General features: G+C 39.2%; 1 protein-coding gene across 5 annotated transcripts in view; it reads left to right on the top strand.

Annotated features, from left to right (window-relative positions):
- LOC139754272 (uncharacterized) overlaps positions 1-13,123 on the top strand; it is a 450,851-nt gene extending 437,728 nt beyond the window's left edge. For all 5 annotated transcript variants that reach the window (XM_071671650.1, XM_071671645.1, XM_071671646.1 and 2 more), the window contains 2 exons: positions 11,139-11,254; positions 12,102-13,123. In XM_071671650.1, the coding sequence (XP_071527751.1) occupies positions 11,139-11,254; positions 12,102-12,989 (1,004 nt within the window). In that variant the 3' untranslated portion in view covers positions 12,990-13,123. The remainder of the gene's footprint in view (positions 1-11,138; positions 11,255-12,101) is intronic.
- Positions 13,124-18,205: the final 5,082 nt, after the last annotated feature.

The following is an 18,205-nucleotide window of genomic DNA, read 5'->3' as shown; positions in this document are numbered from 1 at the left end:
AGGTGTGGAATTTTCCACTTGTAGTGTCATGTCGCCATGCAAAAAAGGTTTTGGATTTTGGAGCATTTCGTTGGCAAGTGAAGTCAGGTGTGGAATTTTCCACTTGTAGTGTCATGTCGCCATGCAAAAAAGGTTTTGGATTTTGGAGCATTTCGTTGGCAAGTGAAGTCAGGTGTGGAATTTTCCACTTGTAGTGTCATGTCGCCATGCAAAAAAGGTTTTGGATTTTGGAGCATTTCGTTGGCAAGTGAAGTCAGGTGTGGAATTTTCCACTTGTAGTGTCATGTCGCCATGCAAAAAAGGTTTTGGATTTTGGAGCATTTCGTTGGCAAGTGAAGTCAGGTGTGGAATTTTCCACTTGTAGTGTCATGTCGCCATGCAAAAAAGGTTTTGGATTTTGGAGCATTTCGTTGGCAAGTGAAGTCAGGTGTGGAATTTTCCACTTGTAGTGTCATGTCGCCATGCAAAAAAGGTTTTGGATTTTGGAGCATTTCGTTGGCAAGTGAAGTCAGGTGTGGAATTTTCCACTTGTAGTGTCATGTCGCCATGCAAAAAAGGTTTTGGATTTTGGAGCATTTCGTTGGCAAGTGAAGTCAGGTGTGGAATTTTCCACTTGTAGTGTCATGTCGCCATGCAAAAAAGGTTTTGGATTTTGGAGCATTTCGTTGGCAAGTGAAGTCAGGTGTGGAATTTTCCACTTGTAGTGTCATGTCGCCATGCAAAAAAGGTTTTGGATTTTGGAGCATTTCGTTGGCAAGTGAAGTCAGGTGTGGAATTTTCCACTTGTAGTGTCATGTCGCCATGCAAAAAAGGTTTTGGATTTTGGAGCATTTCGTTGGCAAGTGAAGTCAGGTGTGGAATTTTCCACTTGTAGTGTCATGTCGCCATGCAAAAAAGGTTTTGGATTTTGGAGCATTTCGTTGGCAAGTGAAGTCAGGTGTGGAATTTTCCACTTGTAGTGTCATGTCGCCATGCAAAAAAGGTTTTGGATTTTGGAGCATTTCGTTGGCAAGTGAAGTCAGGTGTGGAATTTTCCACTTGTAGTGTCATGTCGCCATGCAAAAAAGGTTTTGGATTTTGGAGCATTTCGTTGGCAAGTGAAGTCAGGTGTGGAATTTTCCACTTGTAGTGTCATGTCGCCATGCAAAAAAGGTTTTGGATTTTGGAGCATTTCGTTGGCAAGTGAAGTCAGGTGTGGAATTTTCCACTTGTAGTGTCATGTCGCCATGCAAAAAAGGTTTTGGATTTTGGAGCATTTCGTTGGCAAGTGAAGTCAGGTGTGGAATTTTCCACTTGTAGTGTCATGTCGCCATGCAAAAAAGGTTTTGGATTTTGGAGCATTTCGTTGGCAAGTGAAGTCAGGTGTGGAATTTTCCACTTGTAGTGTCATGTCGCCATGCAAAAAAGGTTTTGGATTTTGGAGCATTTCGTTGGCAAGTGAAGTCAGGTGTGGAATTTTTCACTTGTAATGTCATGTTGCCATGAAAAAGAAGTTTCGGATTTTGGAGCATTTCGTTGGCAAGTGAAGTCAGGTGTGGAATTTTCCACTTGTAGTGTCATGTCGCCATGCAAAAAAGGTTTTGGATTTTGGAGCATTTCAGATTTCAGATTTTCGTATTAGGGATACTCAACCTGCAATAATACCGATAGGCATGGGCTATGGATAGAGTTGTGCGCAGGAGGATGGATGTGCTGGAAATGAGATGTTTGAGGACAATGTGTGGTGTGAGGTGGTTTGATCGAGTGAGTAACGTGAGGGTAAGAGAGATGTGTGGAAATAAAAAGAGCGTGGTTGAGAGAGCAGAAGAGGGTGTTTTGAAGTGGTTTGGGCACATGGAGAGGATGAGTGAGGAAAGATTGACCAAGAGGATATATGTGTCGGAGGTGGAGGGAACGAGGAGAAGAGGGAAACCAAATTGGAGGTGGAAAGATGGAGTGAAAAAGATTTTGTGTGATCGGGGCCTGAACATGCAGGAGGGTGAAAGGAGGGCAAGGAATAGAGTGAATTGGAGCGATGTGGTATACCGGGGTTGACGTGCTGTCAGTGGATTGAATCAAGGCATGTGAGGCGTCTGGGGTGAACCATGGAAAGCTGTGTAGGTATGTATATTTGCGTGTGTGGATGTATGTATATACATGTGTATGGGGGTGGGTTGGGCCATTTCTTTCGTCTGTTTCCTTGCGCTACCTCGCAAACGCGGGAGACAGCGACAAAGTATAATAAAAAATAAAATAAAAATATTAATAATAATGATAATGATAATAATGATAATAATAATAATAATAATAATAATAATAATAATGATAATAATAGGGGATAGGGGAGAAAGAATACTTCCCACAAATTCCCCACGTGCTGTAGAAGGCAAGCAAAGGGGGCAGGACTTGGTAGCTGGAACCCCCCCCTTTCCTTGTATTTAAATTTCTAAAAGCGGAAACAGAAGGAGTCAAGCAGGGAATGTTCATCCTCCTCGAAGGCTCAGATTGGGGTGTCTGAATGTTTGTGGATGTAACCAAGATGAGAAGAAAGGAGAGATAGTTAGTATGTGTGAGAAAAGGAACCTGGATGTTTTGGCACAGTGAAATGAAGCTCAAGTGTAAAGGGGAAGAGTTGTTTGGGAATGTCTTGGAAGAAAAGTTAGGGTTTGGAGAGAGGACAAGAGCAAAGGAAGAAGTAGCATTACTCCTGAAGAAGGAGTTGTGGGAGTATATGATAGAGTGTAGGACTGAAGAAGGAGTTGTGGGAGTATGTGATAGAGTGTAAGAAAGTAAATTCTAGATTGATGTGGGTAAAACTGAAAGTGGATGGAGAGAGATGGGTTATTATTGGTGCCTATGCACCTGGTCATGAGAAGAAAGATTATGAGAGGCAAGTGTTTTGGGAGCAGCTGAGTGAGTGTGTTAGCAGCTTTGATGCATGAAACTGGGTTATGGTGAAGGATGATTTAAATGAGAAGGTGAATAATGTGGGAGTTGATGGTATAATTGGTGTACATGGGGTGTTCAGCATTGTTAATGGAAATGGTGAAGAGCTTGTGGACTTGTGTGCTGAAAAAGGACTGGTGATTGGGAATACTTGGTTTAAAAAGAGAGATATGCATAAGTATACGTATGTGAGTAGGACAGGTGGCAAAGGACGTAATTGGATTATGTGTTTATTGATAGGCATGTAAAAGAGAGACTTTTGGATTTTATGATCTGAGAGGGGTAGCTGGAGGGATGTCTGATCACTATCTTGTGGAAGCGAAGGTGAAGATTTGTAGAGGTTTTCAGCAAAGAAGAGAGAATTTTGGGAAGAAGGAGTGGTGAAAGTGAGTGAGTTTGGAAAAGAGACTTGCATGAGAAAATACCAGGAGAGATTGAGTGTAGAATATCAAAAGGTGAGAGCAAATGATGTAAGGGGAGTGGAAGAGGAATGGGATGCATTTAAGGAAGCAGTAATGGCTTGCGCAAAAGATTATGCAGCATGAAAAAGGTTGGAGGTGGGCAAATTAGGAAGGGTCGTGAGTGGTGGGTTGAAGAAGTAAGGTTGTTAGTGATAGAGAAGAGAGAGGCATTTGGACAATTTTTGCAGGAAAGCAATGCAAATGACTGTGAGATGTATAAAATAAAGTGGCAGGAGGTCAAGAGAAGGGTGCAAGAGGTGAAAAAGAAGTCAAATGAGAGTTGGAGTCAGAGTATCATTGAATTTTAGGGAGAATAAGATGTTTTGGAAAGAGGTAAATAACGTGTGTAAGGCAAGAGAACAAATGGGAACATCAGTGAATGGGGCAAATGGGGAGGTGATAACAAGTAGTGACGAAGTGAGAAGGAAATGGTGTGAGTTTTTTGAAGGTTTGTTAAATGTGTTTCATGATAGAGTGGCAGATATAGAGTATTTTAGTTGGGATGGTGTGCAAAGTGAAAGGGTCAGGGAGAATGGTTTGGTAAACAGGGAAGAGGTAGTGAAAGCTTTGCGGAAGATGAAAGTCGGCAAGGCGGTGGGTTTGGATGGTACTGCACTGGAATTTATTAAAAGAGGTGGTGACTATGTTGTTGACTGGTTGGTAAGGATATGAAATGTATGTATGGATCATGGTGAAGTACCTGAGGATTGGCGGAATGCATGCATAGTGCCATTGTACAAAGGCAAAGGGGATAAAGGTGAGTGTTCAAATTACAGAGGCATACGTTTGTTGAGTGTTCCTGGGAAATTATATGGGAGGGGTATTGATTGAGGGTAAAGGCACGTACAGAGCATCAGATTGGGGAAGAGGGGCATGCTTTCAGAGGTGGTAGAGGATGTGTGGATCAGGTGTTCGCTATGAAGAATGTACGTGAGAAATACTTAGAAAAACAGATGGATTTGTATGTAGCATTTATGGATCTGGAGAAGGCATATGATAGGGTTGATAGAGATGCTTTGTGGAAGGTTTTAAGATTATATGGTGTGGGAGGTAAGTTGCTAGAAGGAGTGAAAAGTTTTTACCAAGGATGTAAGGCATGTGTAGAGTGAGAAGAGTGGAAAGTGATTGGTTCCCAGTGAATGCTGGTTTGTCACTGGGGTGCATGATGTCTCCATGGCTGTTTAATTTGTTTATGGATGGGGTGGTTAGGGAGGTGAATGCAAGAGTTCTGGAAAGGGGCAAGTATGCAGTCTGTTGTGGATGAGAGGGCTTGGTTAGTGAGTCAGTTGTTGTTCACTGATGGTTGATTCGAGTGACTGATTTTGGTAAAGTGTGTGAATTAAGAAAGTTGAGAGTAAATGTGAATAAGAGCAAGGTTATTAGGTTCAGTAGGGCTGAGGGACAAGTTAACTGGGAGGTAAGTTTGAATGGAGAAAAGCTAGAGGAAGTGAAATGCTTTAGATATCTCAGAGTTGACTTAGCAGCGGTTGAATCATGGTAGGGGAAGTAAGTCAGAGGGTGGGGGAGGGGGTGAAGGTTCTGGGAGTGTTGAGGAATGTGTGGAAGGCAAGAACGTTATATCGGAAAGCAAAAATGGGTATGTTTGAAGGAATAGTGTTTCCAACAATGTTATATGGTTGTGAGACCTTTCCATGGTTTACCCCAGATGCTTCACATACCCTGGTTCAATCCATCGACAGCACGTCCACCCCAGTATACCACATTGTTCCAATTCACTTTATTCCTTGCACACCTTTCACCTTCCTGTATGTTCAGGCCCCAATTTCTCAAAATCTTTTTCACTCCATCCTACCACCTCCAATTTGGTCTTCCGCTTTTCCTTCTTCCCTCCACCTCTGACACATATATCCTCTTTATCAATCTTTCCTCACTCATTCTCCCCATGTATCCAAATCATTTCAACACACCATCTTCTGCTCTTTCAACCACACCCTTTTTATAACCATACATCTCTCTTACCCTATTATTACTTACTCAATCAAACCACCTCACACTGCATATTGTCCTCAAACATTTCATTTCCAACACATCCACCCTCCTCCACACAGCCCTATCTATAGACCATGGCTTGCAACCATATAACATTGTTGGAACCACTATTCCTTCAAACATACCCATTTTTGCTTTCCGAGATAATGTTCTCGACTTCCACACATTCTTCGACACTCCCAGAACAATTGCCCCCTCCCCCACTTCTTCCATGGTTCCATCCAATGCTAAATCCACTCCTAGATATCTGAAACACTTCACTTCCTCCAGTTTTTCTCCATTCAAACTTACCTCCCAATTAACTTGTCCCTCAACCCTACTGAACCTAATAACCTTGCTCTTATTCACATTTACTTTGAACTTTCTTCTTTCACACACTTTACCAAACTCAGTCACCAACTAATGCAGTTTCTTCCCCAAATCAGCCACCAGCACTGTATCATCAGCGAACAACGACTGACTCACTTCCCAAGCCCTTTCATCCACAACAGACTGCATACTCTCCCCTCTCTCCAAAACTCTTGCATACACCTCCCTAACCACTCCATCCATAAACAAATCAAACAACCATGGAGACATCACGCACCCCTGTGACAAACCAACATTCACTGAGAACTAATCACTTTCCTCCCTTCCCACTCGTACACATGCCTTACATCCTTGGTAAAAACATTTCACTCCTTCTAGCAGCTTACCTCCTGTGCCATATAATCTTAAAACCTTCCACATAGTATCTCTATCAACCCTATCATATGCCTTCTCCAGATCCAGAAATGCTACATACAAATCCATCTGTTTTTCTAAGTATTTCTCACATACATTTTTCAAAGCTAACACCTGATCCACACATCCTTTACCACTTCTGAAAGCACAACGCTCTTCCCCAATCTGATGCTCTGTGCATGGCTTTACCCTTAATCAATACCCTCCCATATGATTTCCCAGGAATACTCAACAAACATATGCCTCTGTAATTTGAACACTCACCTTTGTCCTTTGCCTTTGTACAGTTGCACTATGCATGCACTCTGCCAATCCTCAGGCACTTCACCATGATCCATACATACATTGAAAATCCTTACCAACCAATCAACAACTCACTCACCCCTTTTTTTGATAAATTCCACTGCAGTGCCATCGAAACCCACCGCCTTTTATCTTCCGCAAAGCTTTCACTACCTCTTCTCTATTTACCAAACCTTTCTCCCTGAACCTCTCACTTCGTGCACCACACCCGACCAAAACACCCTATATCTGCCACTCTTATCATCAAACACATTCAACAAACCTTCACAATACTCTTTCCATCTCCTCACTTCATCACTACGTGTTATTACCTCCCCATTTACCCCCTTCGCCGATGTTCCCATTTGTTCTTGTCTTCTGCACTTTATTTACCTCCTTTCAAAACTTCTTTTTATTTTCCCTAAAATTTCATGATAGTCTCTCACCCCAACTCTCATTTCCCCTTTGCAACTTTCTCTTGACCTCCTGCTGCTTTCTTTCATACATCTCCCAGTCATTTGCACTACTTCCCTTCAAAAATCATCCAAATGCCTCTCTCTTCTCTTTTACTAACAATCTTACTTCTTCATCCCACCACTCACTACCCTTTCTAATCTGCCCACCTCCCACCTTTCTCATGCCACATACATCTTTTGTGCAGGCCATTGCAGCTTCCCTAAATACATCCCATTCTTCCCCAGCTCCCCTTATGACTAAATGTGTATACTTTCTTTGTCCATACCTTCCCTTATCCCCACATGAAAAATTCATGTTTAAATGTGTGGCACATAATTAGAAAATCCAGCACAGTAACTAGTACATCTGCACATTCATTCTTGTTACTGAATATTTATTTTGTGGAAAATATTTTATTTTGTACCAGTCAGTCTTTAAATGGGTACTAACTGCCACTTGCCTAACTTCAGAGACTGCTATTTAATGTTGATAAAATAGGAAATGTATGGTAACATTATACTCCCTTTCGTTCATATCATAGTTCTTCATGACATAGTAAACATGTTATATATTTATGTAATGTTTATGGTGTGTGGTGTTAAAAAGAGTAGAATGAATAGGAGTCTAAACTTGTAAAACATTCCATATAATAGATTTCACAACTTAAGATTAAGAGCTGCTTTAGTGTAACCTATTTTTCACATATCAACATGGCATGGAGTTTGCTTACAAGGCTTTTGGATGAGAGTCATCTGTTATGCATATATTACAAGTTACCCTTTGCTAAACATGATGCATTTCCAAGACATAATCTGGGCAGCTTAGTTGTGGCCTACAACTGCATTGTCATGCATGATTTGAAACAGAATTGGTTACTGATTTGTATTACATTTAGACAGTAGTAAAATATTGCCATGAAGTTCCCCATTTGATTATGATAATGACAGTGAACAAACAGTTAAATGTAAGAATTCTCAGAAGGGTTGCCTTACCTTGCTAGTGATGTAAGAATTCTCAGAAGGGTTGCCTTACCTTGCTAGTGAATAAATGCAGTGTCATTGTATTTCTATTCTTTCTTTTTCTATACTTAAATCTGTTATTTAGGATATAAAATAGACCTCAAGACCACAGCAAAAAAGCCCTTCATGTACATCTCCCAGACTGAAGATTGCAGGTGAAAGCCATAAGAAAAAATTATTTCATGTTCATCTCTCTTATAGGGTTGTGTAAAAGAAATATATTGCTGACAGTAACATTCCTTTTAGTATATGCTATTGAAGATTTTAGTTTTCCACAGATCATAAAAGATATTTTTCTCAAATGTTTATGCACATATACTAATGTATACTTTCATAATAATCATAAATAATTGTGCATTGCTGAATATTGCCTTTATTTTCTCTTTTCATGGAAGTAAGATATTCTAGTGTTGCAAGCACTATTGAATTGTCTGCCTGTGATTTTCTCATTCCTAAGAGCCATCCAGCTGAAATATTAACAGCATTGTGCATGAATGTTATTTCAAAGTAACACTCAAATTGTATGTGAATGTTTCCAGCAGTGTTAACATTAACTTAAAAAAATAACCCTGAATTTTCTGACTAGTTAACAAGTACTAAGTTCACAGGTGATCCCAGGTTAACTTGGATGCTTCTACAAACTCGCCCTGGCTTAACCTGACTTAACTTGACACTAACCCGTTGAGTGGTGGACGCCTCTTGGTGGGGTGTTGCCGGAGCAGGTCTCCCTGTCCACCTCCTCCAGGACCCCTGAGGAGGTAAAGACTGGACATATGCTGCCTCTACATCTAAGGTTGCATTGTTGTTCATTGTCACAGTCCTAGCTGAAATATGCCATAGATCACTAGAGATCAGGCTATGAAATGTTAGTACAATGATTTGCAACTCTTATCCAATCTTTATCAGTTTCGAGATATATCAAACCAGAAATTGTAAATCTCTGACATGAGATGGTTTGTCAAATAATGTTCATGAGGGTGATTATTACATGTAGCAAGTGGGCCCACTATGCCCCTTGTTACTAATAAGTAAACCACACTCAGCCCATCCCGCCCCTTCTGCCCATCACTAATGCAGCGCTTTCCCATGTGTTGCAGGCCAGTGGCAGGCCTCAGACTACCTAAAGGCCCTAGGGCCCTGGCTGCCACCTGACGGGGAATGGACCTAAGGGCTAGGGGCGGGAGCAGCGGAGTGGGGTGATCCGACACACCACCACCACCATCACCACTACCACAGTCCACACTAATCAACAGCCAGTGGAATAACCATTTATGGATTTTGCACCCATCCAACTTAAGAATAAACATTGAACTCAAACTCTCCTTAGCAGACCTAAATATGGTGGTGCAAGGGCTCCACCTGTCATGCTCGTTGATGCTTGCTGCTGACTTCTGACAGTAGCTAACCAGTTTTACACAAGAGTTCTTTGAATAAAAACAATTTTGCTCAAGTGCCACTTGAGTCAAGTGTCTGCATGAAAAGACAGGCAGCATTCTGTTACCTATTACGAAACCTAACTTTCTTTCTTAAGGTATTCATTACTATTCTTAAGAGTCATGGTATGAGCAAAGATGCTTTTTATGGCCCTGAACTCAAGTGATGTAGTTTTCTGGATATTGTGAAGATTACTAACTTGGTGATGTCATGACCCTCTAACATATCACATTAGTCTGCATCCTCTCTAAATTGCTACCACTTAAACAATAATCAAATGAAAGATTTTAACCTGTTTAGATTTGCCTTGAAAACCAACCATACCATCACATCAGGTGATTTTCCAGTATAGTGTAACTGTCTACAGTGATTACTTTTATTCACAGAATATTGCCCACAAACTAATTGTGATGAATAATTCACTGCCAGTGATTGTATGCAAGCTTGTTAATAAATTTCTAATCAGTTGAATATTTTTAGATAATTACCCAACAGATTATAATTTTCAATAGTGACTGAAGGTAAGTTAACACTCTTTTTACTCATTGTTATACTGTGTTGTGTGTGTTGCCAAGGGTGAGCACAGCTGAGTGACTACGTCCACCCTTATGCCTATTTTGTCACCAGGATGGTTATATCATCTTGTTTTTACTTCATTCTACCATACTTTTAGTATGGAAGACATGTACAGATTCTGGCTTAATGTACATCTAGCAGAGTCACTGATCTAGCAGTTTTGGTTTAATGATAATCCAGTGTACAATTATCTATATTTTTGAAATTTCTAGTTTCACAGCAACTTTCTTCATTGAGGAGTCTTATGTTCATGAGAATGTAACACTATGGCATTCAGTGGATGCATGTTCACCATTAAAAAATAATATACATGCATTATGCAAAGATTGAAGTAGTCAGTAGCTATTAAGTCGTGTCCACACAGACACATTTATAGTCTCTTTTTGCTTTACACAACTGGTCCCCACACCTACCATACCTAGAACCTTACAGGTTTCCTTCCATAAGAGGGAAATGTGTTATTTGTGTCATTTCATCTTTTTACTCTTCATCTTAATTTTCTCTCCAACAGTTAAATGCATTTGACAGGTCAGGTCAGATGCATTTTTACCAGAGGCCAATGGTGTCAAAAGGATAGTGAAAATGAAGGTGTAGTGAAGATGAGGTTATATTGAAAATGAGGGTGTACTGAGAATGAAGGTATAGTGAAGATAGCCTCTGACCTGACCCATAAGGATCAGGTCAAAGGCCTTTGCTGCCTTTGATCTTTCCAGTATCAAACCTTAGGCCTGTGGTGTTAATGATATGATGATAAGGGTGAAGATTGTCTCAGACCTGACCTACTAGAGTGTAGTGAGGATTAGGGTGTTATGGAGATAGCTATTCAACTGACGTAGAAGTGAGCATGGCGAGTGATAATGCAGATGGTGTTAATAGTCATTTCCCAATTTCACACTTGCCTTTGTAAAATGTATTGTACCTGCCTTGTAGTGAACATCATTCAATCTACATTCTTCAGGAAGCTTTTCACTACATTATTTTGGTATTAAGCTTTTTGTATTCACCATGAACATTATGCTGACCTGAGCATTTTTCATGTAGGTGTCTTGAGTTTAATCATATATAGTTTTCTTCCTTAAACCAAAAAGATTCAGTAACTTACAACATAATATGTTTTCACGTTACTCCTAGGATATCTGTAAATGTTATATACTCAGACTCATTTTATAACTTTTATTTGGTTTTGTGAACTTCTTTGTGAACTTTGTGAAATACTTCTGAGGAATATGTCTGTTCTTGTGTTCTTTCATAGGCCTCGCTGGTACAGACAGTCTTCTACCTGGTTCTCCTGATGCTCCATATGACCCAGCCAGAGTTCCTAGCTCTGCAGACAGCCTGGGCACCACAGCTGATAAACTCTATGCACAGGTAAGTCAGCAAAACTGAAAGGACTTGCATAGCACTAAAGGCATTGATTTTAGGATTATCAAGTTTTCTCTTTATGTCTTATTTTCCCATTCATTACATTAACTTTCCTTTACAAATTTTCAAGATCTAATCTTAAGCTTAAAACAGGATTTGGTCAGAAAGAAGTTAAATTTTTTTTGTTTCCCTTTGTAAAATGAACATGTAAAAGACTTGTATATATATAAAAAAAAAAAAAGAGCAAACATTGTATGGTAATAGAAAATGAGTAGTGCTAAACTTAGAAGGGACTAGCAGAGGGGGTGAGCTTCTAATACATTGATGACTCATCATCATTTATAAAATCTAAGTAAAAAAGATGTGTAAATATAAAGAATATGTAGAAACAAATGAGAACATAACTTATATGGCTATGAGATAGCCCTAAGAATAATGCACAATACACCCCACCCCAGATGGAAGCACTGGGTAAGGGTGTCTTCTGAGCCTTAAAACCCACATTCACTGAGTGACACTTATCACTGTTCATGGTTTCCATTCACATATATTTCTACACATATTTACATATTTTTACATATCTAAATTACTTCATAATATACTCCATAGAGTGGAGATCTCAGAACTAAACTCCTTTTGTGACCTACAGACAATTTATCATACTTATTTCAGAATATTGGCAGGTTATTAAAGATAAGCCTGGGAAATTTAACACTAATTTAACACTCCTGATGCTGTCTGCACAATTTGTTGTGATGATTCTGGCATTCAAGGGTTAGATCATCCTTAAAACTTGTTTGGTATGGTGAACCTTCATTAATGCTACCTCTAATGTGGATTTCCTATCTTTTAGGTGGATCGCTTGAATGGTTTGGTGAATTCGGCAATCCCTACACATAGTGGTAGTGTCACTCCATCACTTCAGTTACCTACCATACCAGACTCAAGTGTAACTTACCCAGTGGAAGTAGATTCAGATGGAGCAGGTCATTCTCGAGGGGTTCCTAGAGTAAGCCAACCTTCCTTGACAGAGAGAACAGAGTTTCCTGGAACAGAAAGTCCAGAGAGACCTGAAACAGAATCTACCATAACCACTGGGGATTCCACAACTGAGGAAGCAGCTGAAGAGGATGATTTTCATTATGAAGAGTATGAATATGTTCCATATGGCTATGACTACGATGAAGATTATGGGTATGAATACTATGACTATGAAACAAGGAGGAAACGGCATCCAAGTAACCATCATGTTCAGAATGATGTGCATCCAACAAATGTAACTCATGATCATAACACAGAGAATAGTACTGAAAGGAGCTTTCCTTTCTTGGAGACAAAGAAAGTGAACACCATTCACAATGCTACTAAAACAGAAAACAACCAAGAACTTGCTTTGGGAAGAAGGGCTAAGAACATAAAGAATAGTAACAATTTAGTACCTCCAGATGATCACCCAAGCCCTACAGCCAGAAAGTTTGGAAAATCACCTAATAGGAATTCTTTTAAGATTCATAGAAGAACACCGAAAAACCTCTCTACTTATGAAGCTCTCCTAAACATTCCAGGGAAAGCACAAGCACTGAAATTAAGAGCTCAACAGTTACGAAAAAGACGGGAAAAGAACTATAAGAGAGGAGACATTCATCCCTTAAGGAGAAGCACTCACCTGCTCCAAAGGTCAAAGAGGCAGTCATTGTTTCCCTCTGGCAGGTTTTCAGTAGAGGATGTCACATGGATATGAAAATAAGAGTAAATTTCCTCTTGATTTTTAATAATTTAAGATATTTTCACCTTACTTTCTAAATGACCAAATGTGATAATTTTGTGAACTACTAACTATGAATAACAATAGAGTTTAATGGTTTTGAATCTTGATTAGGCCTTATGCTTTCCTGTTAACCCAGATCTAATGTTGATCTTAGATGATAAGCTATTCTGTAGTATGATTATTTTGGGGGTAAACATATATTTTCATATTCTTGGTTTTAAGATTGTTTTGACAAATTTTTCAAGGGTTTTTTGAAAAGCATGGCATGATTAGTACATATTTCAGAAACAGATGGTCACAGTCTCAGAGACTTATGTTTTTTAGCAGTGCTCTCATAATCATACCCACAAAAGTTATGCTGAGGAAAAATGTACTTTTGTTGGGAAAAAAATAATTATCTTACTGCAGGTATGAGCCTAAGGCAACAGCAAATATCAGAGGGCTAGTGAAGATAGTTAATCTGCAATGAACTGAACTGTATTTGGAATGGGTATGACTGTATCCGGTATGTCTTCTCCCAATATGTAATGCATGTAGGATGGACCATGCAGAATTTCCTGTGCATTGTTGTCCTAGCACACACTGATTATTAAGCTATTCTTAGATGTGCCCATTATCTTTCCACACCACTCTTCAACTTTCTTTTTCCCCAAATTCCCCACTCATATGCATTACCTTCATCTTCCTCATCCAACCTTTCTGGACATCCATACCATCTCGGCACTCCACCCTTGAATTCTCTTTCAGCCACTCCCTGATTACATACCTCCTCACATTTTTATTTTTATTGTCAACCCTTGTTATTCATTGTCTGTACTTGAATAAGTTAAGCCACATTGCTTGTACTTTTCATTGTCATTAATCTATACCTATGTATAATGCCCATTCATCATAGTAAGCCAGACTGCCTATTGACATCATCACCATATCTGCAAACCCTTATTCTTATTACCTAACTTATAAACTTCACCAACCTCCCTCCCTTCAAGCAATCTCTCCTCAGCCTCACATCATGCAATGACATTTCATATTCGTGCTTCTTGAAGAGTACCATCTTGCATTTTGTTAACAGTTCAACTTCATTCACACACTTCAAAATTCCTTTAGTCCTATATTCTGTATTTTGTCAACTATTTCATCCATTAAGGTTATCTTCATACAAAACCATCCAAACTTCCCATTTGACGTTCTCTTTCTGTATTACATGCTGTGGCATGTTCCACTGCAGCTCCATTTGATTAAATATAAAAAGGTTTGAATAAAGCACACCCCTGACCACTCTGCTTTCATCCTCAAACTGTTCACTTATTCCCCTGCTTGTCTTCACATATTATCTTTCATTTCTCTGCAAAACTAGTAACCATTTCTAACATTTCCTCCAGTTACAAATACTCTTGAAATATTTCAGTCTACACCTGCCATCTCTATTCATCCTTTTTTTCAATTTCATAAATGCTCTATAATTCTTATTGTTTTCAGGCACCTTTTACTTTAAATTTTTTCTTGTTTCCAGTTTACCTTATTCCTTTTCAGTTTTTATAAATTCATCCCATGATAGTTTTCATCTTCAATCTCAACATCCTTGCACCAATAAAGACATAATATGTATGCCACATCCATTCAGTACTTGTACATTATCCTTATTCCATTATCTCATGCATATTACTTCAAAACATTTTTGTTACCTCACCCTGAGCTCATATGTATTTCCAGTCTATTTATCTACTCCATTTACTTAACCATATTTCATGCTTATTCAACTTTATTTCCCCTTCATTCTCTTTGTTCCTTCAATACTTTAGGTTTTTATTCTTGTTTCTCCAGCAATAAGTACCTCAAAATATTACTGACATGTTCTGGGACTATACCTGCAAGTGGTAATACCCTTGGAGAGAGATCACTTTCAAAAAGGTTTCATTATCAGTGGATAAAATAATTGTTAATGAGATCCTTCCCATGCGAAAGGAGCCTGCCTTACCCTGCTCCTATGTTAATGCTGCCTCACAGCTACAGGAGCCCTACAAGAGGTCATAGAAAGCATATGATGCAAGAAGGCCTTTTTTTTATGTTGAGTTGTGTTCATTGAATGGGTAAATCTAAGTAAAATTACTTAATGCTAATCCATTTTCCCTGTGGAATCTCATTTATCAAAGCTCATTATACTCTTTGGAACTTAACTTAGGAAAATTCCCCTTATTATGAAAGACAAAATAGATTGATGTACAGTACAGTACAGTATATATATATATATATATATATATATATATATATATATATATATATATATATATATATGTATATGTATATATATATATATGAGTAAATGTGAATAAGAGCAAGGTTATTAGGTACAGTAGGGTTGAGGGTCAAGTCAATTGGGAGGTAAGTTTGAACGGAGAAAAACTGGAGGAAGTAAAGTGTTTTAGATATCTGGGAGTGGATCTGGCAGCGGATGGAACCATGGAAGCGGAAGTGAATCATAGGGTGGGGGAGGGGGCGAAAATCCTGGGAGCCTTGAAGAATGTGTGGAAGTCGAGAACATTATCTCGGAAAGCAAAAATGGCTATGTTTGAAGGAATAGTGGTTCCAACAATGTTGTATGGTTGCGAGGCGTGGGCTATGGATAGAGTTGTGCGCAGGAGGGTGGATGTGCTGGAAATGAGATGTTTGAGGACAATGTGTGGTGTGAGGTGGTTTGATCGAGTAAGTAATGTAAGGGTAAGAGAGATGTGTGGAAATAAAAAGAGCGTGGTTGAGAGAGCAGAAGAGGGTGTTTTGAAATGGTTTGGGCACATGGAGAGAATGAGTGAGGAAAGATTGACCAAGAGGATATATGTGTCGGAGGTGGAGGGAACGAGGAGAAGTGGGAGACCACATTGGAGGTGGAAAGATGGAGTGAAAAAGATTTTGAGTGATCGGGGCCTGAACATGCAGGAGGGTGAAAGGCGGGCAAGGAATAGAGTGAATTGGATCAATGTGGTATACCGGGGTTGACGTGCTGTCAGTGGATTGAATCAGGGCATGTGAAGGGTCTGGGGTAAACCATGGAAAGCTGTGTGGGGCCTGTATGTGGAAAGGGAGCTGTGGTTTCGGGCATTATTGCATGACAGCTAGAGACTGAGTGTGAATGAATGAGGCCTTTGTTGTCTTTTCCTAGCGCTACCCCACACACATGAGTGGGGAGGGGGATGGTATTCCATGTGTGGCGAGGTGGTGATGGGAATGAATAAAGGCAGACAGTGTGAACTGTGTGCATGGGTATATATGTATGTGTCTGTGTGTGTATATATATGTGTACATTGAGATGTATAGGTATGTATATTTGCGTGTGTGGACGTGTGTGTATAGACATGTGTATGGGGGTGGGTTGGGCCATTTCTTTCGTCTGTTTCCTTGCGCTACCTCGCAAACGCGGGAGACAGCGACAAAGCAAAATAAATATATATATATATATATATATATATATATATATATATATATATATATATATATATATATATATTGATATAAAGCACGATATGAACACCAACCTGAAACTTTAGTCACCACTAGGATTATCCTGTCTGAAAATAGCTGTTGCTTCTCTGATGAGCTGCAGTAGGCAGTAAGCCTAGCATTCTCTCAAAGTCCAGTTCTCATTCACCAGCATCAAAGAGTTCAAAAGATAAAATTTTTGCTTCAAATGCAGTGCTTTGCCCTAATATCCTACTACCGAAAAGTTCACTTTTGTCATTCATTGGGAACTTAGGATTCATCACGGGGACTTACAGCCATAAACCATGACTCTCGGCAAAATAATTTGACTAAACTGACTCAGAAGTGGAACTTCACAACTGAACTTAAATTAGTTCAGTAATGGATAGAGACATGAAAGTGAAACATAGTATTGCTTAACAGAATGATAATAATAACAATACATCTCTCCTCCATCATCTGTTTTTGATGGCATTGTCTCATTTGCATTTCTTCTCTTTTATTTCACTGCCCTTTATCAGACTCATTATTCAAATACATCCCTTAAATTTCATTAGATTACATGCAAAGTTTTCTTTTCAGGTCCTCTGCTAACCTGCCATTCTTTATTATTCTCTTGTTTGTCTTATTTTCCATTTTTTGCCTCAATGTTGTGCCCCCATTGCTCACAAATACTTTCATCAGCACATGCATCCCCTCCTTTGTGATTAAGAATATTTCAAATATCACATTTACTTTCTCCATTCAAAATATCAAGCAGCCTCCCATTTTGTCCTGATGTAACCTAATTCCTCACCTCACACCTCCGACGCTCACTACCTCATTTGTCTTGTAACATTTTACAGAAAAAAGTAAGAAGTAGTGTTTAAGACATATAATTGTGGTATCTTCTGAATGGACCATCTTCTTTAATAAATAACATATGTAACATTTCACTGGGTATTTGGCTCTTCATTCCAACAGGTATTACCCTCGGTAAGAGGTTTTTGGTCCTTAGGATGATAAACAGTATAAATAATTTTATATACAAGAAATTCATGCTAAACTTCCTCTAGACACAACCATCAGTGTGTATTCATTCAGTTTCTTACATCACAGTAATGCTCATACCATCTCTCTCACTTCAGAAATTCATTGTCTGTTGGTATATCTATTTATATATCCGTATCTCTGATACCTGTTCCAATTGGAACTCCCTCAAGAGGGTGGCTACAGCTATAGAGTCTCCATAACTAGTGAACTCTATTGCCGCTTCTTAGTCTTCATACCTAACCCTAAACAGGCCACTGGCAAAGGGACTCTAATGCAGTGTTTGCAGAGGCTCCTACCTAATGTTTCTACTGACTACTATTATCTAATGTTCCTTTTACTTCTATCTACTGCTCTGACCATTTTGCCAAAAGTAAGGAAAATCTAGAGTAATGAAGAATAAGCTGTGTGATTTAGTGTTGTCAGGCGTTACATAAGACAGAGATTTTATGTTTGTGGACAGAATGCCAGTAGTCCACTATGAGTGAGGCAGAAAGAAAAGACAGCTACCTGGGTCAGAGTGAAGTACTGGCCCACTAAGTAGCTGTCACTAACCCTCCCGATACCCAGGAACTCAATCAAAATATTGTTCCTTGCATTCCCAACACTTCATTTCCTTGAATACTCCTTTTGTAATTCTTTATTTTTCCCAGTTTCCCTTCTTTACTGTCTATACATTTTTACAA

The sequence above is a fragment of the Panulirus ornatus genome, chromosome 16 (genome assembly GCF_036320965.1).
Source record: "Panulirus ornatus isolate Po-2019 chromosome 16, ASM3632096v1, whole genome shotgun sequence".
NCBI classification, from domain to species: domain Eukaryota; kingdom Metazoa; phylum Arthropoda; class Malacostraca; order Decapoda; family Palinuridae; genus Panulirus; species Panulirus ornatus.
The sequence above is the reverse complement of the archived record's forward strand: the minus strand, read 5'-3'. Positions and strand labels throughout refer to the sequence as shown.